The 26,208-nt window shown below is 43.1% G+C and overlaps 1 protein-coding gene across 1 annotated transcript in view; it reads right to left on the reverse strand.

Annotated features, from left to right (window-relative positions):
* Window positions 1–405: 405 nt before the first annotated feature.
* Window positions 406–26,208, reverse strand: part of LOC138979560 (polypeptide N-acetylgalactosaminyltransferase 1-like) — a 38,528-nt gene continuing 12,725 nt past the window's right edge. The window contains exons 2-11 of the mRNA XM_070352276.1: window positions 23,362–24,399; window positions 21,245–21,411; window positions 20,236–20,413; window positions 18,743–18,943; window positions 11,803–11,920; window positions 8,930–9,118; window positions 6,586–6,720; window positions 5,814–5,918; window positions 4,371–4,505; window positions 406–2,815 (exon numbers count right to left, since the gene is read on the reverse strand). Coding sequence (XP_070208377.1) covers window positions 2,687–2,815; window positions 4,371–4,505; window positions 5,814–5,918; window positions 6,586–6,720; window positions 8,930–9,118; window positions 11,803–11,920; window positions 18,743–18,943; window positions 20,236–20,413; window positions 21,245–21,411; window positions 23,362–23,852 — 1,848 coding nt within the window. The 5' untranslated portion in view covers window positions 23,853–24,399 and the 3' untranslated portion in view covers window positions 406–2,686. The remainder of the gene's footprint in view (window positions 2,816–4,370; window positions 4,506–5,813; window positions 5,919–6,585; window positions 6,721–8,929; window positions 9,119–11,802; window positions 11,921–18,742; window positions 18,944–20,235; window positions 20,414–21,244; window positions 21,412–23,361; window positions 24,400–26,208) is intronic.

Genomic DNA, 26,208 nt, shown 5'->3' on the forward strand with positions numbered 1-26,208 from the left:
GTGGTTGGTGTGTTGTGGTGTGGTTGGTGTGTTGTGGTGTGGTGCGGCTGGTGTGGTGGAGTGGGGTGGGGTGTCAGGTGGTGGTTGGTGTTGTGTGGTTGGGGTGGTTGGTGTGGTGTGGAGGTATGGTGTGGTTGGTGTGGTTTGGTCTCTCTCTCTGTCCCCTCTCCCCCCCCCCCCCCCCCCGTATAACGAGATCACGCAACACCACTTCTTCACACACTGCACTGGTTACCTATTCAAGCCCGCATTGACTACAAACTGTCCACCCTCTGCTTTAACTTCTTTTCTGGCTCGTCTCCTGCTTACTTCTCTGAACTCCTCACCGTCTATTCTCCAGCAAGACAACTCCGTGCCTCTTCTGACTGTCGCATCCTTACCATTCCACACACCAAAACCAAAACATACGGACAACGCACTTTTACTTTCTGCGCACCCACACAATGGAATTCTCTCCCCTTTCACATCCGCCACTCTCAGTCACCCCAAGCATTCAAACGAGCACTTAAAACGCACCTCTTCAAGAAATACAATCCCTGATTTTGTTTTCTCAGTCCATCAGTAGGCTACATGTACTGTATTTGTTGTTTTAGTGATAATGTAAATAAACATCTAGGACTGTTTTCAGCATTGTTGATAACATGTTCTGTTTGATTAAGGGTATTCAGCTGGTATTTCCTTGTTTTTTACTACCTATTTTATTCATGTTTTTATTACTTAGTTAGTGGAAGAATCTTTTGTAATGTATGTTTGATGGTGTATGCTTTTAATTAAGCGTTGTTGACTATGAATGTAGATGTAAATGCTTGTATAACTGTGTTTTAATTTTAAATGTGTCAAGCGCAAAGAGCATAATTGTAAAGTTATGATGTTGCGCTATATAAATGCTCATTTATTATTATTATGATTATTATAATGTTTTCACCGACCATACACAATACCACAGTCCTTTCAACACTCAATTTCCCCCCCTGTTCTTCATGAGAATAACCAGGGTGTTGTTAGTTTAGCGGTTAGGATGTCAACGGAGGGTCCACGATGTGCAGAGTGAGTGGGTCCAGCATGGGTGATGTTCGAGAATGAGTGGTAGAGTGAGTGCCGGAGTGAGAATGGTGGTGCCAGAGCAATTGCCAGAGTAAGATCTACCAGAGTGATAATGGTTGTGCCAGAGAGAGTGCGGTGGTGCCAGAGTGAGTGGGACTAGCAAGGGTGATCTGCCAGAGTGAGTGGGACTAGCATGGGTGATCTGCCAGAGTGAGTGGGACTAACATGGGTGATTTGCCAGAGTGAGTGGGACTAGCATGGGTGATCTGCCAGAGTGAATGGGACTAGCATGGGTGATCTGCCATAGTGAGAGGGACTAGCATGGGTGATCTGCCAGTGTAAGTGGGACTAGCATGGGTGATCTGCCAGAGTGAGTGGGACTAGCATGGGTGATCTGCCAGAGTGAGTGGGACCAGCATAGGTGATCTGCCAGAGTAGAGTGCCAGAGTGAGTGGGACTAGCATGGGGGATCTGTCAGAGTGAGTGGGACTAGCATGGGTGATCTGCCAGAGTGAGTGGGACTAGCATGGGTGATCTGCCAGAGTGGGACTAGCATGGGTGATCTGCCAGAGTGAGTGGGACTAGCATGGGTAATCTGCAAGAGTGAGTGGGACTAGCATGGGTGATCTGCCAGAGTGAGTGGGACTAGCATGGGTGATCTGCCAGAGTGAGTGGGACTAGCATGGGTGATCTGCCAGAGTGAGTGGGACTAGCATGGGTGATCTGCCAGAGTGAGTGGGACCAGCATGGGTGATCTGCCAGGGTGAGTGGGACTAGCATGGGTGATCTGCCAGAGTGAGTGGGACGAGCATGGGTGATCTGCCAAAGTGAGTGGGACTAGCATGGGTGATCTGCCAGAGTGAGTAGGACGAGCATGGGTGATCTGCCAGGGTGAGTGGGACGAGCATGGGTGATCTGCCAAAGTTAGTGAGACTAGCATGGGTGATCTGCCAGAGTGAGTGGGACTAGCATGGGTGATCTGCCAGAGTGAGTGGGACTAGCATGGGTGATCTGCCAGATTGAGTGGGACTAGCATGGGTGATCTGCCAGAGTGAGTGGGACTAGCATGGGTGATCTGCCAGAGTGAGTGGGACTAGCATGGGTGATCTGCCAGGGTGAGTGGGACTAGCATGGGTGATCTGCCAGGGTGAGTTGGACTAGAATGGGTGATCTGCCAAAGTGAGTGGGACTAGCATGGGTGATCTGCCACAGTGAGTGGGACTAGCATGGGTGATCTGCCAGAGTGAGTGGGACCAGCATGGGTGATCTGCCAGAGTAGAGTGCCAGAGTTGAGTGAGAGCCAGCGTAAGAAAGGTTGTGCAAGCATAGGTTATTTACCAGAGCGAAAGCAAGAGTGAGAATGATGGTGCCAAAGTGAGTGGGGCAAGCATGACTGTTAGAGTGAGAACAGTAAGCAACGCAAAGAAGGATGCATTTAATCATAACTCATTTTACATATAGGCCTAAAGCAAAGAAATAATTCCAAGATCCGTCACTACGTCTGTTTAGCATTAAACAGACAAGAACACAGCAATGGCAAATGAAATGGCACATCAGATAAAATAAATAATGATACCAAAAAAAATCTGTCTCCTTCCTTTCTGTGAAGTAGCACCGTGACGTCACAAGACCCCTGACGTCATCATCTAGTGACGTAATGTGTGAACTTCCAGTGCTGTGACGTCCTGTTTCGATCACAGCTTCTCATGACGGGTCCGTTGGGATCCTCGTCAAGACACATCTTTGAGGACAAGTGAACCAATGAACCCTCCTACAAACAAAGTTATAAAACAACATTTAATATGCATTGTGTCCTTCACCGAGGGTCACCATGGGGGGGGGGGGAGGGTCTGTGCATGTGCACGTTGAGGCCAAAAGTGCCATGCACGGTGATCCACGGTGCACGTTACGAAAAAGCTCCATGCACGGTGCACGCTACGAAAATGTCCCCATGCCCATGCACGTTACGTTCAAAAAGCCCATTCCCGGTGCACGTGGTAAAGCATCGCCCCCCTCTTCACCATCTCAGGTCTGCCAAGGCTTTCTACCTGGGAAAAGACCATGCCTCCACTTCCACACATATCCAAAGGCAACCGACTGTCTGCTTTCTATGCAGGGTGGGGTTAATGTTGTAAATCACGCTAGTATGGGGCGTGGAGATAGCCCAGTCAGTAGCGGCGCTAGCTTGCAACCACTGTGTCGCTATCGGTGGGTTTGACTCCCATTGTGACGTTCTGCGAGAACGCCAAAAAACAATAAACACTGACACATCCAAAACACATCTTCCGAGACGTAACCCCTGTTTACGTACGTGATAAAATGGAGAACACGTGTATCTTCCTCGGCATTCCTTTCAAAGTATCTAATGTCACTAATAGGCTTAGGCCCATGCGGATGTTATACGATTCATTACTAAAGGCACAGTCCCTCCCTTTCAAACGATTCGACTCACCATCTCAGATACGTCAAGGCATTCACACGGGATAAGACTATCCTTCCCACTTAGACATATAGCAAAAATCAAATGCCTTGATGCTTTCTGCGCAGACTGATTATTTTGTGTGATGAATTAATTTCTTAGTGGACACTATGGAAATCTGTGTAGAATTAATGAATTTAAAAATCTTACTCTTCTCAAAAAGCAATCGGGATAGTGATTTTCAGAATATGTCCACGCGGAGGGATGTTCTTATCCCAAGTAAAAGTTCAGCCAGATCTGAAATGGTGAACCTGAAACCTGAACCCCGACAACTCCCCCCCCCCACCCGAACTCACCCCCCCCCCCCCCGACAACATTCCCCCCCCCCCCCGACAACTCCCCCCCCCCCCCGACAACACCCCTACCTCCGGACAACTTCCCCCCGTCAACTGCCACCCCCCCCCCACCCCGTCAACTGCCACACCCCACACCCCCCCGTCAACTGCACCCCCCGACAACTCCCTCCCCCCGACAACTGCCCCCCCCCCCCCCCGTAAACTGCCCCCCCACCCACCCACCCACCCCCGACAACTCCCCCCCTCCCCGGTCAAATCCCCCCCGTCAACTCCCCCCCCCCCGTCAACTGCCCCACCCCCCCCCCCCCCCCCGTCAACGGCCCCACCCCACCCATCCCCGACAACTCCCCCCCTCGTCAGCTGCCCCCTCCCCCCCTGGTCAACTGCCCCCCCTCCCCCGACAACTGCCCCGCCCCCCCCCCCCCCACCTCGTCAACTGCTCCCCCCCCCCGACAACTGCCCCCGCCCCCCCCCCCCCCCCCCCGACAATTCCCCCCCCCCTCCTCCCGACAACTGCCCCTTTTTAGCGCGACCATTGTGTGCAAGCCTACTTTTGTGTGGTTCCACTGGTCCCTGGGACCCGTGATGCAGTCTTCAAGTTTTGGCCGTCCCCCAATGATGACTTCTTTCACTACCACACACTGCAGTGTTGTCCTCAGCAGGCCGCTCTTTGCCAGTGAAAAACCCTGCACACATGTAGTTCGCGTGATTTAACACGGTGCGGTCTTCTGTAACGCACGTAATAACCTTTTAATATGTAAAGCCTATGTCCCACTGTGACGAATTTTGTCGGCGAACTACAACGATTTGGGATTTGTGGAGAAAATCGCCGAGGTCGTTGTGGTTCGTATTACTTCGTTCTTGTTCGGCCGATTTTTCGCAATCATTCATGGCAAACATCGTTGTGGCAAAATCGTACTACATAACTCGTTTTGGTTCGCCAAGATATTCGTGATAGTGTGACCTTAGCTTAAATATAAGCTTTGTGTCTGCCCCTGTCTGTATGTCTGTTTGCATGTCTGTGTATAATCCCGTGAGTTTGGATTTGAAGTATCTCCTGCTCATAAATTGTCCATGTCCCACATACTATACACTAGACTATTTACATTGTAAGAGTACCTTTGCACTGCAGAACATGTACGTTATTATGAGTTATTTCTAACTAATATGATAACAGACATGTCGAAAAAAAAGATATCAAGCATGAGCCTTTAATGCGAATGCTGATATCGTTTGTGAGACATGTCTGTTATCATTTGCTAACAGTCAGCATATTAGAAATAACGGTTTTATTACCGTTTAATTCGACCAAAAGAAATTTCGAAGCGACCCCGCGAATTAGACAGAACAGCCACAATGGGAACTAGAGCGCTCCTACCTGATTATGCCTGTCAGTCAAAGAATTCTCGTGACCTGGGTCAGCCAATCAGAGTAACACACCTTACGTGATGAATATTCACAGGTCAAATGCGTTTGACACACAACAAACCATGTTGAACATGCGTTTCGGTTGCTTCGCTTTTTCTTGTTGAACAGAGAGCGACAGATTTAGAACCGACTCCAGATGGATGGGAAATGACGTAAAGATACATTTGACGTAAAGCGAGTGACCCAATTTCACTTGATTTTCCGAGCTTAGTTTGATAATTTAGATTTCAAGTGAGCGAGTCGGCATTGCACACTCAGAGGATGGGCGGTGCCTCGCTGTTCCGTAAAGCACCCATCGACAAAACTCGCTTTTCGGTATTTTTTAGATAAAGAGAGTATTATCTGACAGCATTTGAAGTGTCATTCTTCAGAATAAATCACACTGACATTGCTGATTTAAATTTTTACTTTGTCTTGTTCATTTTTAGCTTGATAAACAAAAAGGGTCCCGGCTGCCTGAACGTTATAACATTTAGAGGGTCACCTAGAATCCGTCCTGATTGGTCAAAAAGTCATATGGGGCACTGAATTGGTAATAAATATACTTATTCCTGAGTGTGACATACCTGAGTATTATACAGGAAATGACAGCTGTCAGTATAAAGATCAGCAGGTGCTTGAAATAAGTAACCATGATTGTCCGCACACTTCTCGCTCGCCTTATTCACCAGCTGAAAACCAAAACATAAAATGATGGTGAAGCTGATCGTTTACACATCTTCTTCATTGATATTTAATTCCGGCAGAATGCTATCCATGTAGTACGTATAAAACAAGGCACCGAAGTTTTCTTTTAGTGTCACTTTGCGCTAAACTATTGTTTTTGCTACTGGGTTATCCTCCAGAGCTGTGTCCCAGTGGAAACCATGTTACGAAGGTGATATTTCTTTACTTAACTGAGACATCTTAACCTTACACATTGATTTCATTAATAATTACTGGTTCCATATATATCCTTGGCCCATGGAGAAGGAATTTAGACACACTTGCACATTTTGTTTGTCCACGATCAGCAAATCACAAGGGTTTCAAAGTACATCACCTTCGTAATACTGAAACCAAAGGTTGTGACATGGATTTGAATACTGACAATCAAATAAAAAAATAAAAACAATTCTTTCAACTATGTTTTATTGTGCATGTTTGAATCATTAACTTAATGGAATATTAGTGAGAAAAAAAGTAAAGAGTACATTCTAGTTGAAACTTAATATACATGTATAATCATTGAAAGAACAGAAAATGCATGTCACAAAATGGCACACAGCTTTAGAGAATAACTCGACTGCTATCATGTTCCGTATTGCGACACTGCATCTCTTTCTCACAGTAACTCACAGAACCCCAAGCTTGAACGTCTTGGTTGTATACAGATAGTTCAGGCCAGACGTTGTCCATGTACCACGTAAAGTTACGACACTGAAGCTTTTCTTTCAAGGCCAGGCGATCGCTCACGTCTCCAACATCAAGACCCTGAAACGGTACAAAGACTAGTTTAACGCACGTACGCACGCTCGCACACACATACACATACGAACACACGCAAACGCGCACACACACACACACACACACACACACACACACACACACACACATATACATACACACACACACTGACACACACACTGGCACACACACTGACACACACACACACACACACACACACTGACACACACACACACTGACACACACACACACACACACAAACAAACACACACACACACTGACACACACACACTGACACACACACACACACACACACACACACACACACACACACACAATTATAAAGGACTGGGTGGCCGAGTGGTAACGCACTTGCGCTCGGAAGCGAGAGGTTGCGTGTTCAGGCCTGGGTCAGGCCGCAATTTTCTCCCCCCCTTTCCTAACCTAGGTGGTGGGTTCAAGTGCTAGTCTTTCGGATGAGACGAAAAACCGAGGTCCCTTCGTGTACACTACATTGGGGTGTGCACGTTAAAGATCCCACGATTGACAAAAGGGTCTTTCCTGGCAAAATTGTATAGGCATAGATAAAAAATGTCCATTGGAATAAAGTAAAAAAAAAAAAATCCATCTCACACGGCATTAAGTCTCAGGAAACATGAATACACGCATGCAGGGGGAAAAAAAAAAAAAATATGGGTAGCGCCGTATGTATGGCAGCTCGCTTTCCCCGGGGAGAAAGCAGCCCGAATTTCCATGAGGGTAACCTCACTGGACTGTAAATCTTATCCAATCCAATCCAATCCAATCCAATCCAATCCAAAACATACAATTGAGCGTAGACGTTATAATAATCACCCCCACCCTAATATGATTATTAGCTTGTTCTTACATGACTTACTTTTGTTGTAAATAAAACGTTAAAAAAAAGAACAAGGGATGTTTAATATTCGCTATTTAATACTGCAAAGCAAGACTTTAATGCAAAGTGCCTGCATTCATACTCCGATCATTTCTCAAGCCAGCACAGGTTGCCTCCCTTCTTTTCACATGGCTTTCCTTTTCTTGACAAAAATAAAATGCTGATTCCAACTTAACTGCATATTTACTGTCTTTAAACCGGTTTTGTCCGCAAAGAGGTCAAGGTACTCAGAAATGACGATGTTGTCTTAGAAACTATCACACATATTTTAAAATACTACAAAATTTGAAAAGGTGGTATATGAGTTTGGACAACATAGACAGAGACATAGAACACTGTACTATCTCATAATTTATGAGAAATGTGTTTAACATACTTTGAACTCAGAGAAAACCACAGTAAATAACTAACGCTTGTCCGGTCCAGAATATTATAAACGCGGAGTATCTTCTTTGTCCCAATTACTGAAGAAAAGGCTTCATTAATTGGTACCATATCGTGCTGTGAGGTTATCCTCGTGGACATTCGGACTGCTTTCTCATTTGGGAAAGCGAGCTGCCATAATATATGGAGCTACCCTTTATTTATTTTTTCTTGCATGCGTGTATCTATTTTTCCAAGCCCTGAGACTTTCGTTATAAACTTGGGATCTTTATCGTGCGCATGCGTGCACACGGGGGGTATTCGGCACAGCGAGGAAAGTCTGCACAAAATGGACTCTGGGAAATAAATCCCTTGCCGAACGTGGGGGATAGCGACGACTGGTTTCAAGCCAGCGCCGCTACCCATTGAGCTATCTCTCGCAAGGTAATTTAAACGGTGAAAACATGCCCAACATCACACACTGATTATTTGACTTTCTAGTTTACACTGTAGTTATGCTATTACAACCGCACGATAACCCTTCAAGTAGGAACTAGCTGTTGTCGCTCGGATAAATGCATATTCTTCGGCAAATTTTCCACAATTATCATATTAAAAGTTCGGGCAAGCCTTGGTGTGACCTTTTCCCCACCGTGAAAATGTTTGGCAGCAATATAATGTTCGGTGTTATGAACAAAGTTTCCCTATTATTACCTACTTCCCACAGTCCATCATTCGAACACATCTCCATTTCTGGGTAGTTTTCATAGACAAATTATTTGTAGTCATTCAGCCACACACACACACACACACACACACACACGCGCGCGCGCGCGCACGCACGCACACACGCACGCACACACACACACACACACACACACACACACACACACACACACGCGCACACACTCACACACCGATTGAGGAAGATCATCATTACTACGTAAAACGCACTTTCATTTCTGGAGAATAGTTATAGACAAACTCCTTGTGCTGGTCCTCCATCCACACCAAGATGGCACGCTTGTAGTTGAACATCTCTATGTTCCTCCTGCCTTCAGGGAAGATGTAGGGCTGAGCACGCGCCACGTGACCCAGGTGAGAACAAGGTAAGTGCACCAGCCGTCCCCCACACAGCCACACCTGTGTAACGGCAGGTGCAAGGTATGTTGACCAGGCAGGTAAAAGGAAAGAACGGACTTATTAGATTTGTTTGTGTGTGTGTGTGTGTGTGTGTGTGTGTGTGTGTGTGTGTGTGTGTGTGAGTGCGTACGTGCGTGCGTGCGTGCGTGTGAGTGTGCGCGCGCGCGTGTGTGTGTGTGTGTGTGCTTGCGCGCGTGCGCGCGTGCGTGCGTGCGCGCGCGCGTGTGTGTGTGTGTGTGTGTGTGTGTGTGTGTGTGTGTGTGTGTGTGTGTGTGTGTGTGTGTGTGAAGTGTGAAGTAACAATGACACGCTGAAGTAATAACATTCAAAGGTTTAAAGGCCTTCCTATAAAGGCACACTCCTTCTCGTAAAGACGGTTCGATCTCAGGTCAGGCCAGACTGTTACTAAAACCATCCCTCCACTTGGCCGCATACCGGCACGGTTGGGCTAGTGGTAAGGCGTCCGCCCCGTGATCGGGAGGTCGTGGGTTCGAACCCCGGCCGGGTCATACCTGAGACTTTAAAATTGACAATCTAGTGGCTGCTCCGCCTGGCGTCTGGCATTATGGGGTTAGTGCTAGGACTGGTTGGTCCGGTATCAGAATAATGTGACTGGGTGAGACATGAAGCCTGTGCTGCGACTTCTGTCTTGTGTGTGGCGCACGTTATATGTCAAAGCAGCACCGCCCTGAAATGGCCCTTCGTGGTCGGCTGGGCGTTAAGCAAACAAACAAACAAACAAAAAACAAAAAACTTGGCCGCATACCCAAAACAAGAAAAGCAAATGCTTGCACACGACTTGCCTTCGGTACCCCTGCCCCTCCCTGAACCACCTTACCCCTTAGAAGACGCCTTTCCGTTTAAGACCCCAAATCCCCATAAGACATTTTCAAGACCCTGTTCTGTTTACCCCCATTATAAGACCTGATTTTCTCAGGGTTTTGTAGGTCTTAAAAGGAGGATTCCACAATCTATGTATGACCTCTTTTCCAGCAAATCTTTTCATGCTGGGACTCTAACATTTTAAAATTTGATGAAAACAAGCCAAATTTGGGTCATGTCTGCTGATTATCAACACCTACAATTGTGTGAAATTTGAAGGCTTTTGCTTCCAAAATAGCTCAGAAAATATCAACGTAAAGTTGTTCCGAACATGACCCCGCTTTGACCCCAAAAGCTTCAAAAACACCTGAAATGACGTCAATGTTAATTATTATGAATCGAACATGAACCCCCATGACCCCAAAACTTGACAAGGGTCAATCAAACTTAGGTCAAGTTCAGAGATTGCCAAACCCTAGAAGTGTGCAAGGTTTCAAAGCTCTAGCTTTAAAATCATCAGAGATAACAACGTTAAAGGCACAGTAAGCCTCCCGTAAACCATCACAGATACTGTCAGGCTTTTACACACAGTACAAACACCCTTCCATTTGAACGCTCACCGAACGGGAACATCCTAGGTGCCCTACGTAAAGAGCTAGCAATTTTCAAAGAATTAATTTTGCGGATTGTCTGTCAGACAATCGAACGGTGCTTTTTTGCGCTTCTGACCTAACTTTTGAAATCTAAATAATAAATTGACAGCTTGTTACACAAACATTCTTAAATCATAAAAGAAATCTTTTTTCATCAAGACAAGATCAGAACAATACGAAGTTTTGAAAGTTTAAAAAAAGATAGCCCGGAAGCAGGGTCACGCAAGGTCGTGGTTCTCGTAGCAGACAACGCTGCCTGGCACCAGTTGCTCTGAACCGTTAACCGCCACTGCTCTAGTTCGCAGCCGTTTCAATGTTGCATTTCAGATTCAAAGGTACACAATAACGTGCTATTGCAGGTAAGCTTACAGATATTTGCATTGAAATGACAAACTGGCGGCTAAATTGTGAAAAAAGGGAAACTGGATTACACGGGTTCACGATGGCTCAGAGGTAAGATAAACCACGCAAAAATAAATTCTTTGAAAATTGCTCGCTCTTTACGGAGGGCACCTAGAACGTTCTGAAGCGGTGAGTGTTTAAAATGAAATGGTGTTTGTACTGTGTGTAAAAGCCTGACAGTATCTGTGATGGCTTACGCTTTGAACTTCGGATAAGGCGCTATATAAATACCCGTTATTATATTACGGCAGGCTTACTGTGCCTTTAAGTTTTTATGAAACGAACATGACCCCGCTGTGACCCCAAAATTTGGGTCAACCAAACTGGAGTCACTTCGTGAGATCATCAAACCCTAAAAGTGTGCAAAGTTTAAGAGGTCTAGCTTAAAAAAACATCTGAGATAACGTCAACGTTAAGTTTTTTGTCCACGGACAGACGGCCTGTCGTCCGGCCATCCGGCCGACCGGCCAGACATCCGGACGGACACATTATATGAATCCTAATACTCACCAATTACTCAGGTGAGACAATTACTCAGGTGAGTCATTCGATCAATACAGTTTTCTAGATGGTCAAACGTTTAGCAAAGACATGTACTTGTACGTGTAGATATTGCGTCACCCGTGACTCACTTTTTTCTCCAATGTTTCAAATGCATACGTTGTTTTGCTCCCACCAAGACTGCAGATCTTGGCAAAACGCGTGACGTAAAACCTAGATTTTATTACGCTAGTTAGCTGACTAACTGAGTTGTGACGTCGACATGATTGTCAGAGAATGATGACAGGTTTAGCATCAAGCCCTTACCCTCCAGGCCATCTCCAGGTTCTCGCCTCCCCACACCTTCATGCCTGTGTCGTATCCTCCCAGCTCGCCGAAATACTTCCTGTCAATCGCGAAGGCTGCTCCCACCATCATAGCGCCCCTGACGCCGAAGAAAAAATTACTGATGGTATTTGTTAATCAAAGGTATAATACATGTACCAAAGAAAAAAAGGTTCTCAGATCGCTTCCAAAGTTATACAATAAAAAAAAAGATTCTGCGTAATAGCCTACAAAAGGTTCTTAAAAGCTTAAATGTCATAACACAACCATTGGAAGAGCACTCTTTGTGAGGGTTATATGGGTAACTTCCGTTGAGTTACTTCCCTTATTTGTGTACGTGAAGCGGTTACTAGGCTGCCGCGTCAGAGATGGTGGGCCGCGTAGCTGCGCTTATTGACTTCTTTTTGTTTCCAACACCGCAGAGAAGCAGCTTCCCGAAGCGCATTCACTCACTTTAATTGAAATGATTACCATACTTAAGGTGCGTTTTCGGCCAATTTGTGCCGTGTGCGTCTAGATTAAGGTACGTTGGATACCTCAGATTCTTCAGATTCGTCAAATTCTCCAAAAACTACACACACACACACACACACACACACACACACACACACACACACACACACACACACACACACACACACACACACACTAATCAGGACATCATCTTTAACATCAATACCATTATTGCTAACACATCAGAACCTCTCTCGTTTTGTCTTCCCTTTACCAGGCATGACATCTTAACAATTTAAGAAAAGTAAATGAATACAAATCCGTATGTCTGACTGTCTGTCTTCCTGCCTATCCATATGTCTGTCCGACTGTCTCTCTGTCTGTCTCTCTGTCTTTGTCTCTGTCTCTGTCTCTGTCTCTGTCTCTGTCTCTCTCTCTCTCTCTCTCTCTCTCTCTCTCTCTCTCTCTCTCTCTCTCTCTCTCTCTCTCTCGAGGGCTGGATGTAAAAAAGCAATATTCTTGCTTATCTATTACCCTCGATAATAAAGATTTTGTCTTGTCTTGTCTTGTCTTGTCTTGTCTTGTCTCTCTCTCTCTCTCTCTCACTCTCTCTCTCTCTCTCTCTCTCTCTCTCTCTCTCTCTCTCTCTCTCTCTCTCTCTCTCTCTCTCTCTCTCTCGAGGGCTGGATGTAAAAACGCAATATTCTTGCTTATCTATCACCCTCGATAATAAAGATTTTGTCTCTCTCTCTCTGTCTCTGTCTCTGTCTCTGTCTCTCTCTCTCTATATATATATATATATAGACCATATTCAGCTCCGCTGTTTTCGAGATGCATACATACAATTTCGATTTGGTATTTCACCCATAAACACTCACAAATGCCACTATCGAACCGACGTTGTACCGGGCCTTTTGATTTGCCCTGTATGCAGAGAGGACGTGGAAGACGAGAAACATGTATTGTTTGTATGCAAAGGATATTGTGATTATAGACTTGATGTCAAAATACTAAGAGAAAAAACCCAGAGTGAAGATGCGAACAGTATTATACGTGTTATGTCTGTAGATAAAGGAGATTCAGTGGTGCATGTGGCCAGATTCTTATATCGTGTTTTTCAAAAAAGAAAAAGTTTGTTGGACTAGCTACCCAATGTGGAACAGGTGAACGAGACGGCGATGGTTATTCATAGTTTGTGCCGTTGAATGTTAGAGCAGGTTTGATTGCAAATAATGTATGCTGGTGTAGTACACCTGTGTTGATATTGTACCTATTCAAATTGTTGATTTATGCGCTGGAAATGTTTGTAGGTTAGAAAGAGAGAGAGAGAGAGAGAGAGAGAGAGAGAGAGAGAGAGAGAGAGAGAGAGAGAGAGAGAGAGAAAGAGAGAGAGAGAGAGAAAAAGAGAGAGAGAGAGTTTGTGCCGTGGAACGATAGAACATGATTGAAAGCCGATAATGTATGTTAGCACTGTAAACTTGTTTGTCGTTGCACCTATCCATATATATTGTTAATTCATGCGCTGGATATGTCTTTATGTTTAAGAGAAAGAGAGTGAGAGAGAGAGAGTGAGAGCGTGCGTGCGTTCGTGTGAGTATATATATGTTAGAGAGAAAGAGATAAAACCGGGTGATTGTCCATAAATACAAACACACGGCATGTATTACTGATCCCCCCCCCCCCTCCCCGTTGAAATGAACCTTGTGTGTTTAATCAATAAAATGTCTTACGTCTTACGTCTTACGTCTCTCTCTCTCTCTCTCTCTCTCTCTCTCTCTCTCTCTCTCTCTCTCTCTCTCTCTCTCTCTCTCTCTCTCTCTCTCTCTCTCTCTCTCTCTCTCTCTCTCTAATACATCCCCAACCCTCGCCCCCACCCAAACATGTTTGGGTTAACTTGAATGCTAAAGTATCTCCTAAGCAACTGCACTTAAGAGGCTGCGTATGTACAAGTAAGACTACACCTTGGCCAAACACGACCTTATCTCGCCGGGCCGTGAAAGGAGCATGAAAGCAACGATGTTATCTCTTCATCTGGCTCAGAAGCGAATAAAAAAAAGCGTTTTAAGATTGGATTTCTTAGAGAGCGAAACAACTTAATACCTCGACACGGCAGTCAAAGTTCAAAAATGCTTCGTGTGTAAGTTTTTACAAGTGTCTGCTACCCTGTCAATGTCCGCCTGTGTTTTTGGATAGTACAGTTTGGTTGGTTTAGTCTTCTATCCAATACAGACACACTGACTTACATACTTTGGTAACACACACACACACACACACACACACACACACACACACACACACACACACACACACACACACACTCACACACACACACACACACACACACACACACACACACACACACACACACACACACACACGCTATCAATATCCGGCAATTGGCAATAATGCAGCTTGCTATCGCGACAGGCCCTCCGTCGTGAACACAGGTTTTAATACAAATCAATTAGGATTTGAACAGTTAATCGGTCAAAATAACCAGAGCAACTTCATTGTTACAAGTAACAAGCACTTTATACCTTGTTGTCGAGATTAGCCAGGTCTAGGGGTTTGGAGAAAGATTAATCCGTATCTTAAAACGGCGTGTTTGACAACTCGGATATAGGGAAAAGTTGCCTAAAATGGACCGGCTCCTAATATGGACCACCTCCGGTTCTGACAAAACTAACGATGATAGACCGCTCAACATAATGTCGACATTCCCCACATTTACCCTGTCTGGATCGCTTGCACGTGTCAAAACAGTTGCGGGCGCGTATATACACGCTGAAAACGGCACAAATCGAAAAAACATAACGACTTCCAACGTTCCAATTTTCAGAATAAAAAACCAAGAAAGGTAAGTTGTTGGAACGTTTGTTATTGACAAGACGTGTTATATTTGTGAATGTAACGTTTCTTGTCAATAACAAACGTTCCAACAGCTTACCTTTCTTTTTTTTTGAAAACGGCACAGTTTCTGTCCACAGACACAGCTGTTAACTCACACAAGTGAACGTGGTTTCATATGAGCTAAGGCTGTCATTATTGCTTTTCATGGTCGATTTTGCGAAGGCGTTCGATAGTATCACCTGGCCTTTTATTAAAACAATCCCTTCACAAATTTAATTTTGGGGATGACATAAGACGATGGATTTTTTCTTTTTATTGTAATATTAAATCTTGCGTCAACGTGAATGTATTCAGTGTAGAGCGTGGTACCAGGCAGGGAGATCCTCTGTCACCGTATTCATACCTTCTTTGTGCAGAGATTTTGTCTATTATGATTCGTCAGAATGAGAATATACATGGAATCCAGGTTGGAGATAGAGAAATTCTCCTATCGCAGTTTGCAGATGACACAACCTTTTTTCTGGATGGTACCAAGAATCTTTCTGTGCCTGCATTAAAGTGTTAAAACATTTTGAATTATCATCTGGACTTACGATAAAGTATGATAAATCTGCTGTTGTGTGGATAGGGTCGTTTAAAAAATCAAATGTTAAATTTATGCCAGAATTAAATTTGAAGTGGAACCCAACTGTAGTTAGAGTGCTCGGCATACATTTTTCAGTGAAAGTGGAGGAAATAGTGAACATAAATTATGAAAACAAGTTCCAAGAAATTCGGAGGTATCTAAATATGTGGTCAAAGAAAAATCTTACACCATTCGGTAAAGTAACAGTTATAAAGACACTGGCTATGTCAAGATTAACTCGCCTGTTTATGAATTAACCAGATCCTGAGAAACATTTTCTCGATGAATTGAATAAAATACTATATTCTTTTTTATGGGATGAAAAACCAGATACAATTAAAAGAAAAATAGTTGTACAGCCATATGAAAATGGTGGACTGAAGATGGTGGATGTCTATTGTTACTTAGCTGTTTTAAAATTGACATGGTTGAAAAGGATTATGTTGAATGCTGGGAAGATTGTACATATTTTGAAGATAATTTGTCCCAGGGTCAATTGTTGTGTGGAATACAGAGGTGGGGAATTTGCAAATGTTTTGATGCATAAAGTAAAGAACCCTTTTTGGTTTGATGTATTTAAGAATTATAAACGATTTGTCTGTAAATGTGTGCCTCAGAATTTTGATGAATTTATCTCAGAGCCACTGCATTTCAATGTCCATGTCTGTTGAGACACAAAGACTATTTTTATTTCAAACTGGATTGATAATGGAGTTATCTCCATAGGGCATCTGCTTGGACCAAATGGTTACTTGCCTTATGAAGATTTAAAGATAGCTTATCCTCGTGTGTCTGTAAATTTGATTCTGTATGAAGGTGTATTACGAGCAGTAAACGTTATCAACAAAACTTGAATATAGAATTTGAAAATAAATATGTGTTGTCCGAAATGTTGTCATGTAAACTTGTTATGCAATCTGATTCAAAGATTTTGTATGAGAAGTTGGTTTACAATGATGGTCCATTAAAATCAATTGAGAAATGGTCACAAAAAATTAATATTAATCTGAATAAGACAACTGTCTTTTCACAAGTTATAAAAACAACTATTGATACTAGATTGCGGTGGTTACAGTATAGAATTTTATACAGAATTATCCCAACAAGGCGTCTGTTGTTTTTCAAAAAAAGTGTAGACTCTTCACTGTGTTTCTTCTGTAAAGAAGAAGACAGTTTGGATCATTTCTTCTGGGACTGCCCTACATACAGTCTTTTTGGAGGGATTTTTTAAAGTGGCTGCAGGAAAGTTTTTCACACTGTGTACAGTTGATTTTATCAAAGGAATTTATTATGTTTGGTTGTAAAGAGGCTGTACATACAGACAGGGTTTCTGATTTGTTCTTGTTTCTTGCAAAATATTATGTGTATACCGCAAGACTGAAAGACATGCTGCCACACATTGATATTTTTAAGAAAATTGTACAACAACGATTTAGAATAGAAAGATATAACGCCTTCATTAGTAGCAATATTCAACAATTTAATCCTGATTGGAACAAGTACAAGGATCATTTTTGATTCATCCTGTTTGTTTGGGTTTTTGTTGTTGTTATTTTGGTGTTTTTTTTTGGTCTCCTATTACACGTGTCCAGTTTAAAAGCCTTCTATGTCCACAAGCCCGTTTTGTTTTAATTGAACCTGTACTCAATAGCAATTACTTAGACCACCATCTCTCTCTCTCTCTCTCTCTCTCTCTCTCTCTCTCTCTCTCTCTCTCTCTCTCTCTCTCTCTCTCTCTCTCTCTCTCTCTCTCTTACACCCCTTACCTGTTCGCAAACCTTCACCCATATAAATGTATGTTAAATGTATGTTTATTGTATATACGTGCAAATGTATATTTGTAAACTTGTCTTTATATATTAAAAAAAAAAATATATATATATATATATAAATTATTAACAAAAAACATAAAAAATATTTAAAAATAAATAAATTAAAACAATTAAAAATTTAAAAAAGTTATTATTACATTTTGCAGTGTTGGGCCCGTCTTTCTAGTGCAAAACAAAACACAGCATAATATCAAAGTGTGTGTGTGTGTCCCCTAATATGGACCACCTTTAACACACACAAAAAGGAAAAGAAAAGATAAAGACTGGTTTCAGTCATGCATTAAGAAGCTTCCTGAAAACATGTCACAACAAGCCACCAAGCTTTCAAAAAAATATATCAAACAATCTTCTTTACGTGAAAGTTGATGATTTCATTTATTTTCTCTCGGTGTTATGTTTCAATAATCTTCTTATCTAACCGAAACAAATAAATATGATGCATATTTGAACCAGTCTGACATATATCCTGAGTTGTACCATGTTACATTGAGAGAACATGTGCAGTGGCATATTTAGGATGATTTACCAAGACCTCTTTACATGGCCATTTTACGCGCCCGGGCTCCTAATATGGACCAGTTGTGAATTTGTCTGTATTTGATTTTTGATGAATGTTTTTTTAAAGCTAATTCGCTCTTATTAGGCCTGACTTATTACTAAAGAGAAAACAACTACAAAGCACAAAATATAACAAACTAGTTATCAGCATGAAACAAAAAGTGGTCCATATTAGGCGACCTTCCCCTATCTAGAGTACAGTAGATCTACAGTGGGCGACTGCTGTTCTGACCAGGTCAAAAGTTCCTTGAGCCACACGAAAGAGCGTGTAAGAGAATGTGAGTGCAAGTACTACACACACACACACACACACACACACACACACACACTCAAACACACACAAACACACACACACACACACACACACACACACACACACACACACACACACACACGAGTACCCGGTCTTCAAACCTCTTGACAGATAGTGCGTATCAAATTAAACATTCATAAGAATGATTGTGTTATCAGCTACTGTTATTCTAATCGTTTGAAAAATAAATCTCTGCCCTTTCGACTTCCACCAAAAGTACAAGTGCAAAGATTTGAAACAACGAGCAGTGAAAACAAAAATCAAACAAGCCAACACAAAAGCAACACTCACGGACGAGGGCTTTGCGGTGTTGGGCCAATTTGATCATCCCGGAAAAACGTCTCGAAGAAAACGAGTCGCCAGTCGAAGCCGTAACGATTAAGGTAGCCCCGGTTGAACCTGTACTCTAGCGTGTCTTGGTTGATGTAGTCCAGCACTGACATTGGTACCGTGCGCCTATCCTTTTTGATCTCCGTCAGCAAGGGCTGCAACCTGACGGGTATGGACCACACACAAAAACACTAATCGAAACGCAAACAAGTCGCGAAAAGTGATATCAAACCATTAATTTTTATTTGTCAATCTGTCGACCTAAAGCAATCATATAATCGATAAAGACACTGATCACACTGGGATTTTCAACGAGACTATAAATATTATATAGTTTGTTCTGGGCTGGCCTAACCCTTCGACCAAGACTAGTCTCGGTAAAAGAAACCAAGAAAACTTATTTTTCATAATTTGTCTTTGCTGTTGCAGTGTTGGGCACATTTTCATAGCAACAACAGTACAGTTTCAGAACAACAAAAGCACATTTTCAGAAGAAAGGTGTTGTTTTTTGTAGAATTTTCTTGCTATTTTCTGTCATTTTCTATTTATGCACATTTTTGCCTGATATTAGCTTGTCGCTGTTTTGTCAATTTCTTAGTGTATATATATGTTTACATTTTTGTGAGTTTCACCGTGTTTTTTCACTAAATCTCCCTGGGTGCAGGGGGGCGGACACCACTTATCATGTTTTATGAACGAGACAATGAAAGACCAAGGGAATACACTGACTAAAATATACACACACACACATATACGCGCGCATACACACACACACACACACACACACACACACACACACACACACACACACACACACACACACATATACACACACACATTCACACACACTCACTAACACTGACACTTACACTAACACACACACACACACACACACACACACACACACACACACATACACACACTCACTAACACTGACACTAACACACACACACAGATATCTTAAGTGTTTAAAGGCACAGTTCTTCCCTTGAAAACTGTTAGGGTCATCAACTCAGATCTGACCAGGCTTTTAAATGAGATACGATCATTTCTCCACTTCTTCAGCATATTCTTTAGCATATTCCCCAATCTTGTCCTCTATAGTCCTATAACTCTGGACAATAACTCTTAATAGTCGATCAGTCCCTCCACTTGGACACATACCAACATTAAAATATCCTGACTGCTTTCTATGGAGAGTGAGATTGTTGGGGGATGGGGTGCTTTGAGTGTATGAATGGTCGCTAGTGTCCGTTGCGAAATTCTGTCCAGAAAAATCAATCAATCAATATGAAGCTACCGTGATGCACAGAAAGCACCTAAATTGTTAATATTTGGTCCAAAGGGCGGGATGGTCTTATTCCATGCACACAAACATAGACATCATCTGCGATGACGACCTGAATCGTCTGCACTGGACGGACTGTGCCTTTAACGAAACGAGGGAAACTAACCAGTCAATGTTGACTTCCATGTGACTGTCAAAAAAGACCACAACGTCTCCGTTGCTCTTTTTCCAACCTTCCATGCGTGCCCGGATGAGCCCTTCCCGCTTAGGCATGCGCAGAACGCGAACGAGATCACGTGGAAAAAAGTCTTGCAGATACTGGTCCAGAGGTTTACCTAGCTCGGCTGTAGAAACGAAAATAAAAACGAATGAAGTAAATTATTTTTCGTGTTAAAAAGTTTTAGACAAAGACTATGTATTTTCCCCTTTATCTTATAATTTCGCAAGAGAAAAACACTTATAACAATAATATATCCTAACAAAACAAAACAAAACAAATCAGCAGTTGAGAAACACATGAGTGGGCCATGAGATCTTCAATATTCTTTTACTTTTACGTAAGGTCTAAACGTTAGAATGGTCGGGCGCTCGGCTGGTCGAGACCTTGTTTATTTCGTTCTAGTCTATTTTATGCGAAACATGTTTTCGTTTGTTTTTGTTTTCTTTGTTTCTACTAAATTCAATTCAATTCAACTCCATTCAATTGCGCAATACAACTTGATTATCTAAATGTGGAACATACAGAAATGTGTAAGCTGCTAGCTTTCCACTGAGGGGAATCATATCTTAATAATGATTTGTTTCAGTGTGTTTCATTTCACCTTTTGTATTTGATTTCATTTTGCGTTTGATGCCATGATCTCATATCAAAAGGGTGTTTTTTTCGAACACACACACACACACACACACACACACACACACACACACACACACACACACACACACACACACACACACATACACACAAAAACACCACGCACAACCACACAACCACACACACACACACACACACACACGTGCACACACTCTCTCTCTCTCTCTCTCTCTCTCTCTCTCTCTCTCTCTCTCTCTCTCGAGTCTCTCGCTCTGAAATATACCAAATCCAACCATCCATATATTCCCCAATCAATCAACCAACCAATGCATTCAATCACTTCACGGACACAAACTCTCACCCATAGTGCTGCAGTCATCGATGAGCAGAATTTCCCACAGAAGATGTCTGGGTGTCCGGTTAACCAGGGAATAGACTGTCCGCAGTAAGAGTGACGGCCATTCGTTGTAGAAGGGAAGAACGACCGTGGCCGTTGGAAGATCATGGTCATATGTCAATTTCTCGCACCTGTATATTGACATTTCATTTCATTTAGTTTCATTTGTTATCGTCCTATTGCTTGGAAATGCGGGTCGCTTCCTCCCAGTGAAAAGCTAGTAGCAACAAGAGTAGCACTAAAAACTGGTGTGCGTGCTTGGGTGACCAAGAATGACCAAGGTCTTTTACATGTCAAAGCAGTCTACCGGGGATGGGACATGGATACCATCTCTGAGTCATCACGTAAAGTTGACCCGTGTCTGTCCAGGTTTGGATTTGAATCTGTGATTCGAGGCTCACAAATCCAGTGCTCTGTCAACTGAGCTATCAAACCCTCAAATGTTATTATTCAGGAAATCAACAACAAATATATATTTTTTTTATAGTTTGTGATATGATTATTACATAGTAAGATTCACCAACCGTGAAGTATGAGAATACACACGATGAGAGTAAAACGCTGGCAAACCACACACACACACACACACACACACACACACACACACACACACACTCACACACACACACACACACACACACACATACACACACACATGCATACACACACACACACACACACATACACACACACACACACACACACACACACACACACACACACACACACACACATACGTACACACACATTTAATATGTGTTACACCTGGACAGATCAGTATGGGGGTTAACATCATTGTTTGCGCGAGAAGGAGTACATCTTTAAAACCGGGGGTCATTACATTTATTTAGATAACATTACACGCCACTACCATAAATGTGCATTATGTGTATCCTTATCTACTTCAGATAAGTCTTTATGCAATTACGCCACTTTGCGAGTTTGACCTCAGTCAGGTAAACATTGAATTAGGATTCAAGACACGGGGCGGGGATGTAGCTCAGTCGGTAGCGCGCTGGATTTGTATCCAGTTGGCCGCTGTCAGCGTGAGTTCGTCCCCACGTTCGGCGAGAGATTTATTTCTCAGAGTCAACTTTGTGTGCAGACTCTCCTCGGTGTCCGAACACCCCCGTGTGTACACGCAAGCACAAGACCAAGTGCGCACGAAAAAAATCCTGTAATCCATGTCAGAGTTCGGTGGGTTATAGAAACACGAAACTACCCAGCATGCTTCCTCCGAAAGCGGCGTATGGCTGCCTAAATGGAGGGGTAAAAACGGTCATACACGTAAAATTCCACTCGTGCAAACCACGAGTGCACGTGGGAGTTTCAGCCCACGAACGCAGAAGAAGAAGAAGAAGAAGGATTCAAGACACACTCCTTCCAGTGAAAACAGTTGGGCTCACCATCTCAGATGTGGACAGGCTTTAACATGGGATAAGACCATCCCTCCACTTGGTCACATACCAAACATGAACAGCCTGGGTGCTCTCTGTGTTCAGTGGGAACAGTTTTTATTTCTACTGAATTAATTGCATTAAACAAATTCCAACTCACCACAGCGAGCAGTCAGGGTGTTGGTATTTAGTATGTGACCAAGTGGATGGATGGTTTTATCCCATGTTACAGCCTGGCTAGATCTTAGAATATTTCAGTACGAAAGGGTCTATCTGTGCAAGCGCGCTTCTCTGTGCAAGAGGGTCTATCTGTGCAAGAAAATCTGTCAGTACAAAAGGGTCTATCTGTACAAGAAATTTGTCAGTACAAAAGGGTCTATCTGTACAAGAAAATCGTTCATTGCAAAAGGGTCTATCTGTGCAAGAGGGTCTATCTGTACAAGAGGGTCTATCTGTACAAGGATATCCCTGCGTACGAGAGGTTCTCAAGGTAAGCGAGGCTCAGCTCGGTGGTTTCTCATTCCTTCACTGTGTTTCAAATGACTATAGTATACTTTCATACATTAAATATAACTAAACATAACCCCATGCTCAAAGAACCGTTGGTCCCACCCACATGACCTTATTGTTATAACAATTAACTGATTTCCAAGCTAACAAATCATGAAAATGTCCCTGACTTACCCGTCCAGGCGGGAATCCGGCACCATACGGTTGAGAGGTATGACGTCAGAAGCCATGACGTTGATGTTGAACTCGCGCTGCAGCGTCATTGCAGCTTCTTTCTCCTTATCCACAAATGTCACACCCCTTCCTCGTTCCCCTGACAAGAAGGCGTCATTCTCTCCGTATGTGTCGATCAAAGGATTGCCGGTTTTCATCTTCGGGTGTTTCCGGAACTCTTCGGCAGTGATCGTCACCGGAAGTCCACCGATGGCGATCTCCCGCAGATGCTTTGGCATCAGATCTAGAGTAGCACGGTGATTTGTGCCGTTATTATGGTAACGACCTTGGTGTCTGTTCCGGACCAAATCCACCTTCTCACCTTCACCTTCCAACGACAATAAGCTCAGCAGGGTGAAGGTCGAAGTGGATGCATTTCGATGGATGATAAGGTTGATAACGAGGATGACGGCTGTCGCAGACATCAGCGTGTAGCGGATTTTTAAGCGCATTTTCTTCTTTTGTCGTTTGTTTTGTTTTCCCCCCGATTCGACTTGAAGCTCTCTCTATCTACAGAAACATGCTTGCAATTGTTAGCCTGCACACCACTGTACGTGTCACTTCTCTCTCTCTCTCTCTTTTTCCTTTCTTATTTAAAAAAATTGTAATCACTTTACTTTGAAACACTCTCCAGGCACATAAACATAAATGCCACGATCCGCCCTAGGTACACCTCTGCTTCACTGTATCTGTGTCCTGTAAAAGCTGATGTCGCGATATTGCAAACTTGTGCGGTCAAGACAGCAAACGTCTCAGCATGCGCCCTGACATTCAGATCTGCTGGCTTGAGATTAGAGTGCTTCAAATAGTTGTCCAGCGCACTTCATTGCTGTGTAGATAACATTGTGTGCCCCCCGCCTCGAGCGGAGCGTGTTTTGCCGATTGGACCCGCTTCTTCTTCTTCTTCTGCGTTCGATGTTGGTGGCCGTGCTAGATCCTCAGACCAGTGGCTGCCAGGAAGTCCGCAGTGATTGGACCCGCTGAAATAAGGAGCAAACCCTGCACATACGAGTATACAGCTGTTACACCCGCTGACGCTTAATAGAAAGAAGAACGGAAGAAGGAAATATGTGTGCCCCCCGCCTCGAGCGGAGCGTGTTTTGCCGATTGGACCCGCTGAAAATAATAAGGAGCAAACCCTGCACATACGAGTATACAGCTGATACACCCGCTGACGCTTAATAGAAAGAAGAACGGAAGAAGGAAATAAGGGAAAGGAGACAAGGAAGAAAAGAACAGAAACACAAAGTAAGAAAGAGAGATTAAGGACAGAAAATATATGATCCATGAAACGAACAAACAGACAAACAAACAAACTGATTAAACAAATAATCAATCAAGAAAGAAAGTACAGGAAGTAAAGAAAGACGTTTTGATGAGAGAGCCGCTTGTTGCCAATCAGCCAATCATCATCATTCTTCTTCTTCTTCTTGTTCGTCGTCGTCGTCGTCGTAGTCGTAGTTGTCGTCCCCGTCGCCGTCGTCGTCATAAATCATCCTTCTTTTTCTCTCCCTCATTGTCTCTCCCTACAAGACACGGATTGTCCCCGCTCTCCATGTTCTCATCATTCCATGTCGCCTGTTTTTACCAACCATGCCCATATATATCTGAGCTGATGCACTAAATAGCGCTTGTTGAGGCGTTTAAAAGAGTATACATTATAAATGATACCACCACCTTCATTACCCCCACACACACACACACACACACACTCTCTATCTCTCTTTTTCTGTTTATCAGTATTGTAATCTGCTTGTTATGTTATGCTCCGGCCTTACTTGTAGGCGAACGGTATGTTATATGTCCGTCTGTCTGTTTTGTCCTAATGTTGTATATGTAGAGGTTACATGCCGAGTCTCAGTGATTATTAAAAATAATGGTCGAAGTTAGCGGATCATGAAAAATGCGAGCTTTAGCGAGCTTTTTCATGACCGCGAACTGAGACCATAATTTTTATAATCACTGAGACGAGGTGTGTAACCTCTTTATTCCTCCTTTCTTCAGTTATTCAAAGAAAAGAGGAGTTTTTTTGCGAAAGTTTGATCGAATCCTATTCACTCAACCAGTCAACCTGCGCAGGCGATCGATTAATGCGCGGTTGTATAGTTCCGTGCAAATCATTCCATTCTGTTAACACTTCTTGTCAGTTTTCCTATTTTGGACTAAAATCAAGTACACAGATATGCTGTTATTCTGCTGTGGCGGCAAAGGAAGATATTGTGTGTTCTGTATATGTTTTGGTATCGCTTAGGATAATGTTCTTTCGTCAAATGGGACTAGCAGACGAATTTTTGCACCCGTGTTCCAACGTTAAAAACTGTATGAAGTTCAGTTTTCTGGGGAAAATAGTGTATGAAACCGCTTTATGTTGTTTAAATTGATGAGATGTGTGCATTTGGTTGCGTGTGATCTGTTTATTAAATGAAATATTGTTGAAAACTGACCGTCGGATTGCAGTCTGTTGTCGAAGAAACTGAGTGAAAAGAAATTTGAAAGGGGAACTACTCTTGTCGCTAGACAAAGTATGAGAGTTACTTGCCTTGGGAATTTGCTTGTGATGAACATTTGTGCACAGCAGATCTAGATTCAGAAAACAACCAAACTCATGGATTTTATATGGAGATTCATGTGTTCAAGCCTGTAGTTGTTAATTTAAATGCGGTATGTTTGTATTGTTTGCTCCAGAGATGTATACTTCGTACATTAGAGCGTTCGGAACTTTTCAGTCGCAAAAGTAGTACCGACGCAGAACAGCTTCTCAACCCATTGCGCTATCGAGGATTCAGGCTGTTGCTGGGTCGTTATTTG

The sequence above is a fragment of the Littorina saxatilis genome, linkage group LG1 (assembly GCF_037325665.1).
Source record: "Littorina saxatilis isolate snail1 linkage group LG1, US_GU_Lsax_2.0, whole genome shotgun sequence".
NCBI classification, from domain to species: Eukaryota; Metazoa; Mollusca; class Gastropoda; order Littorinimorpha; family Littorinidae; genus Littorina; species Littorina saxatilis.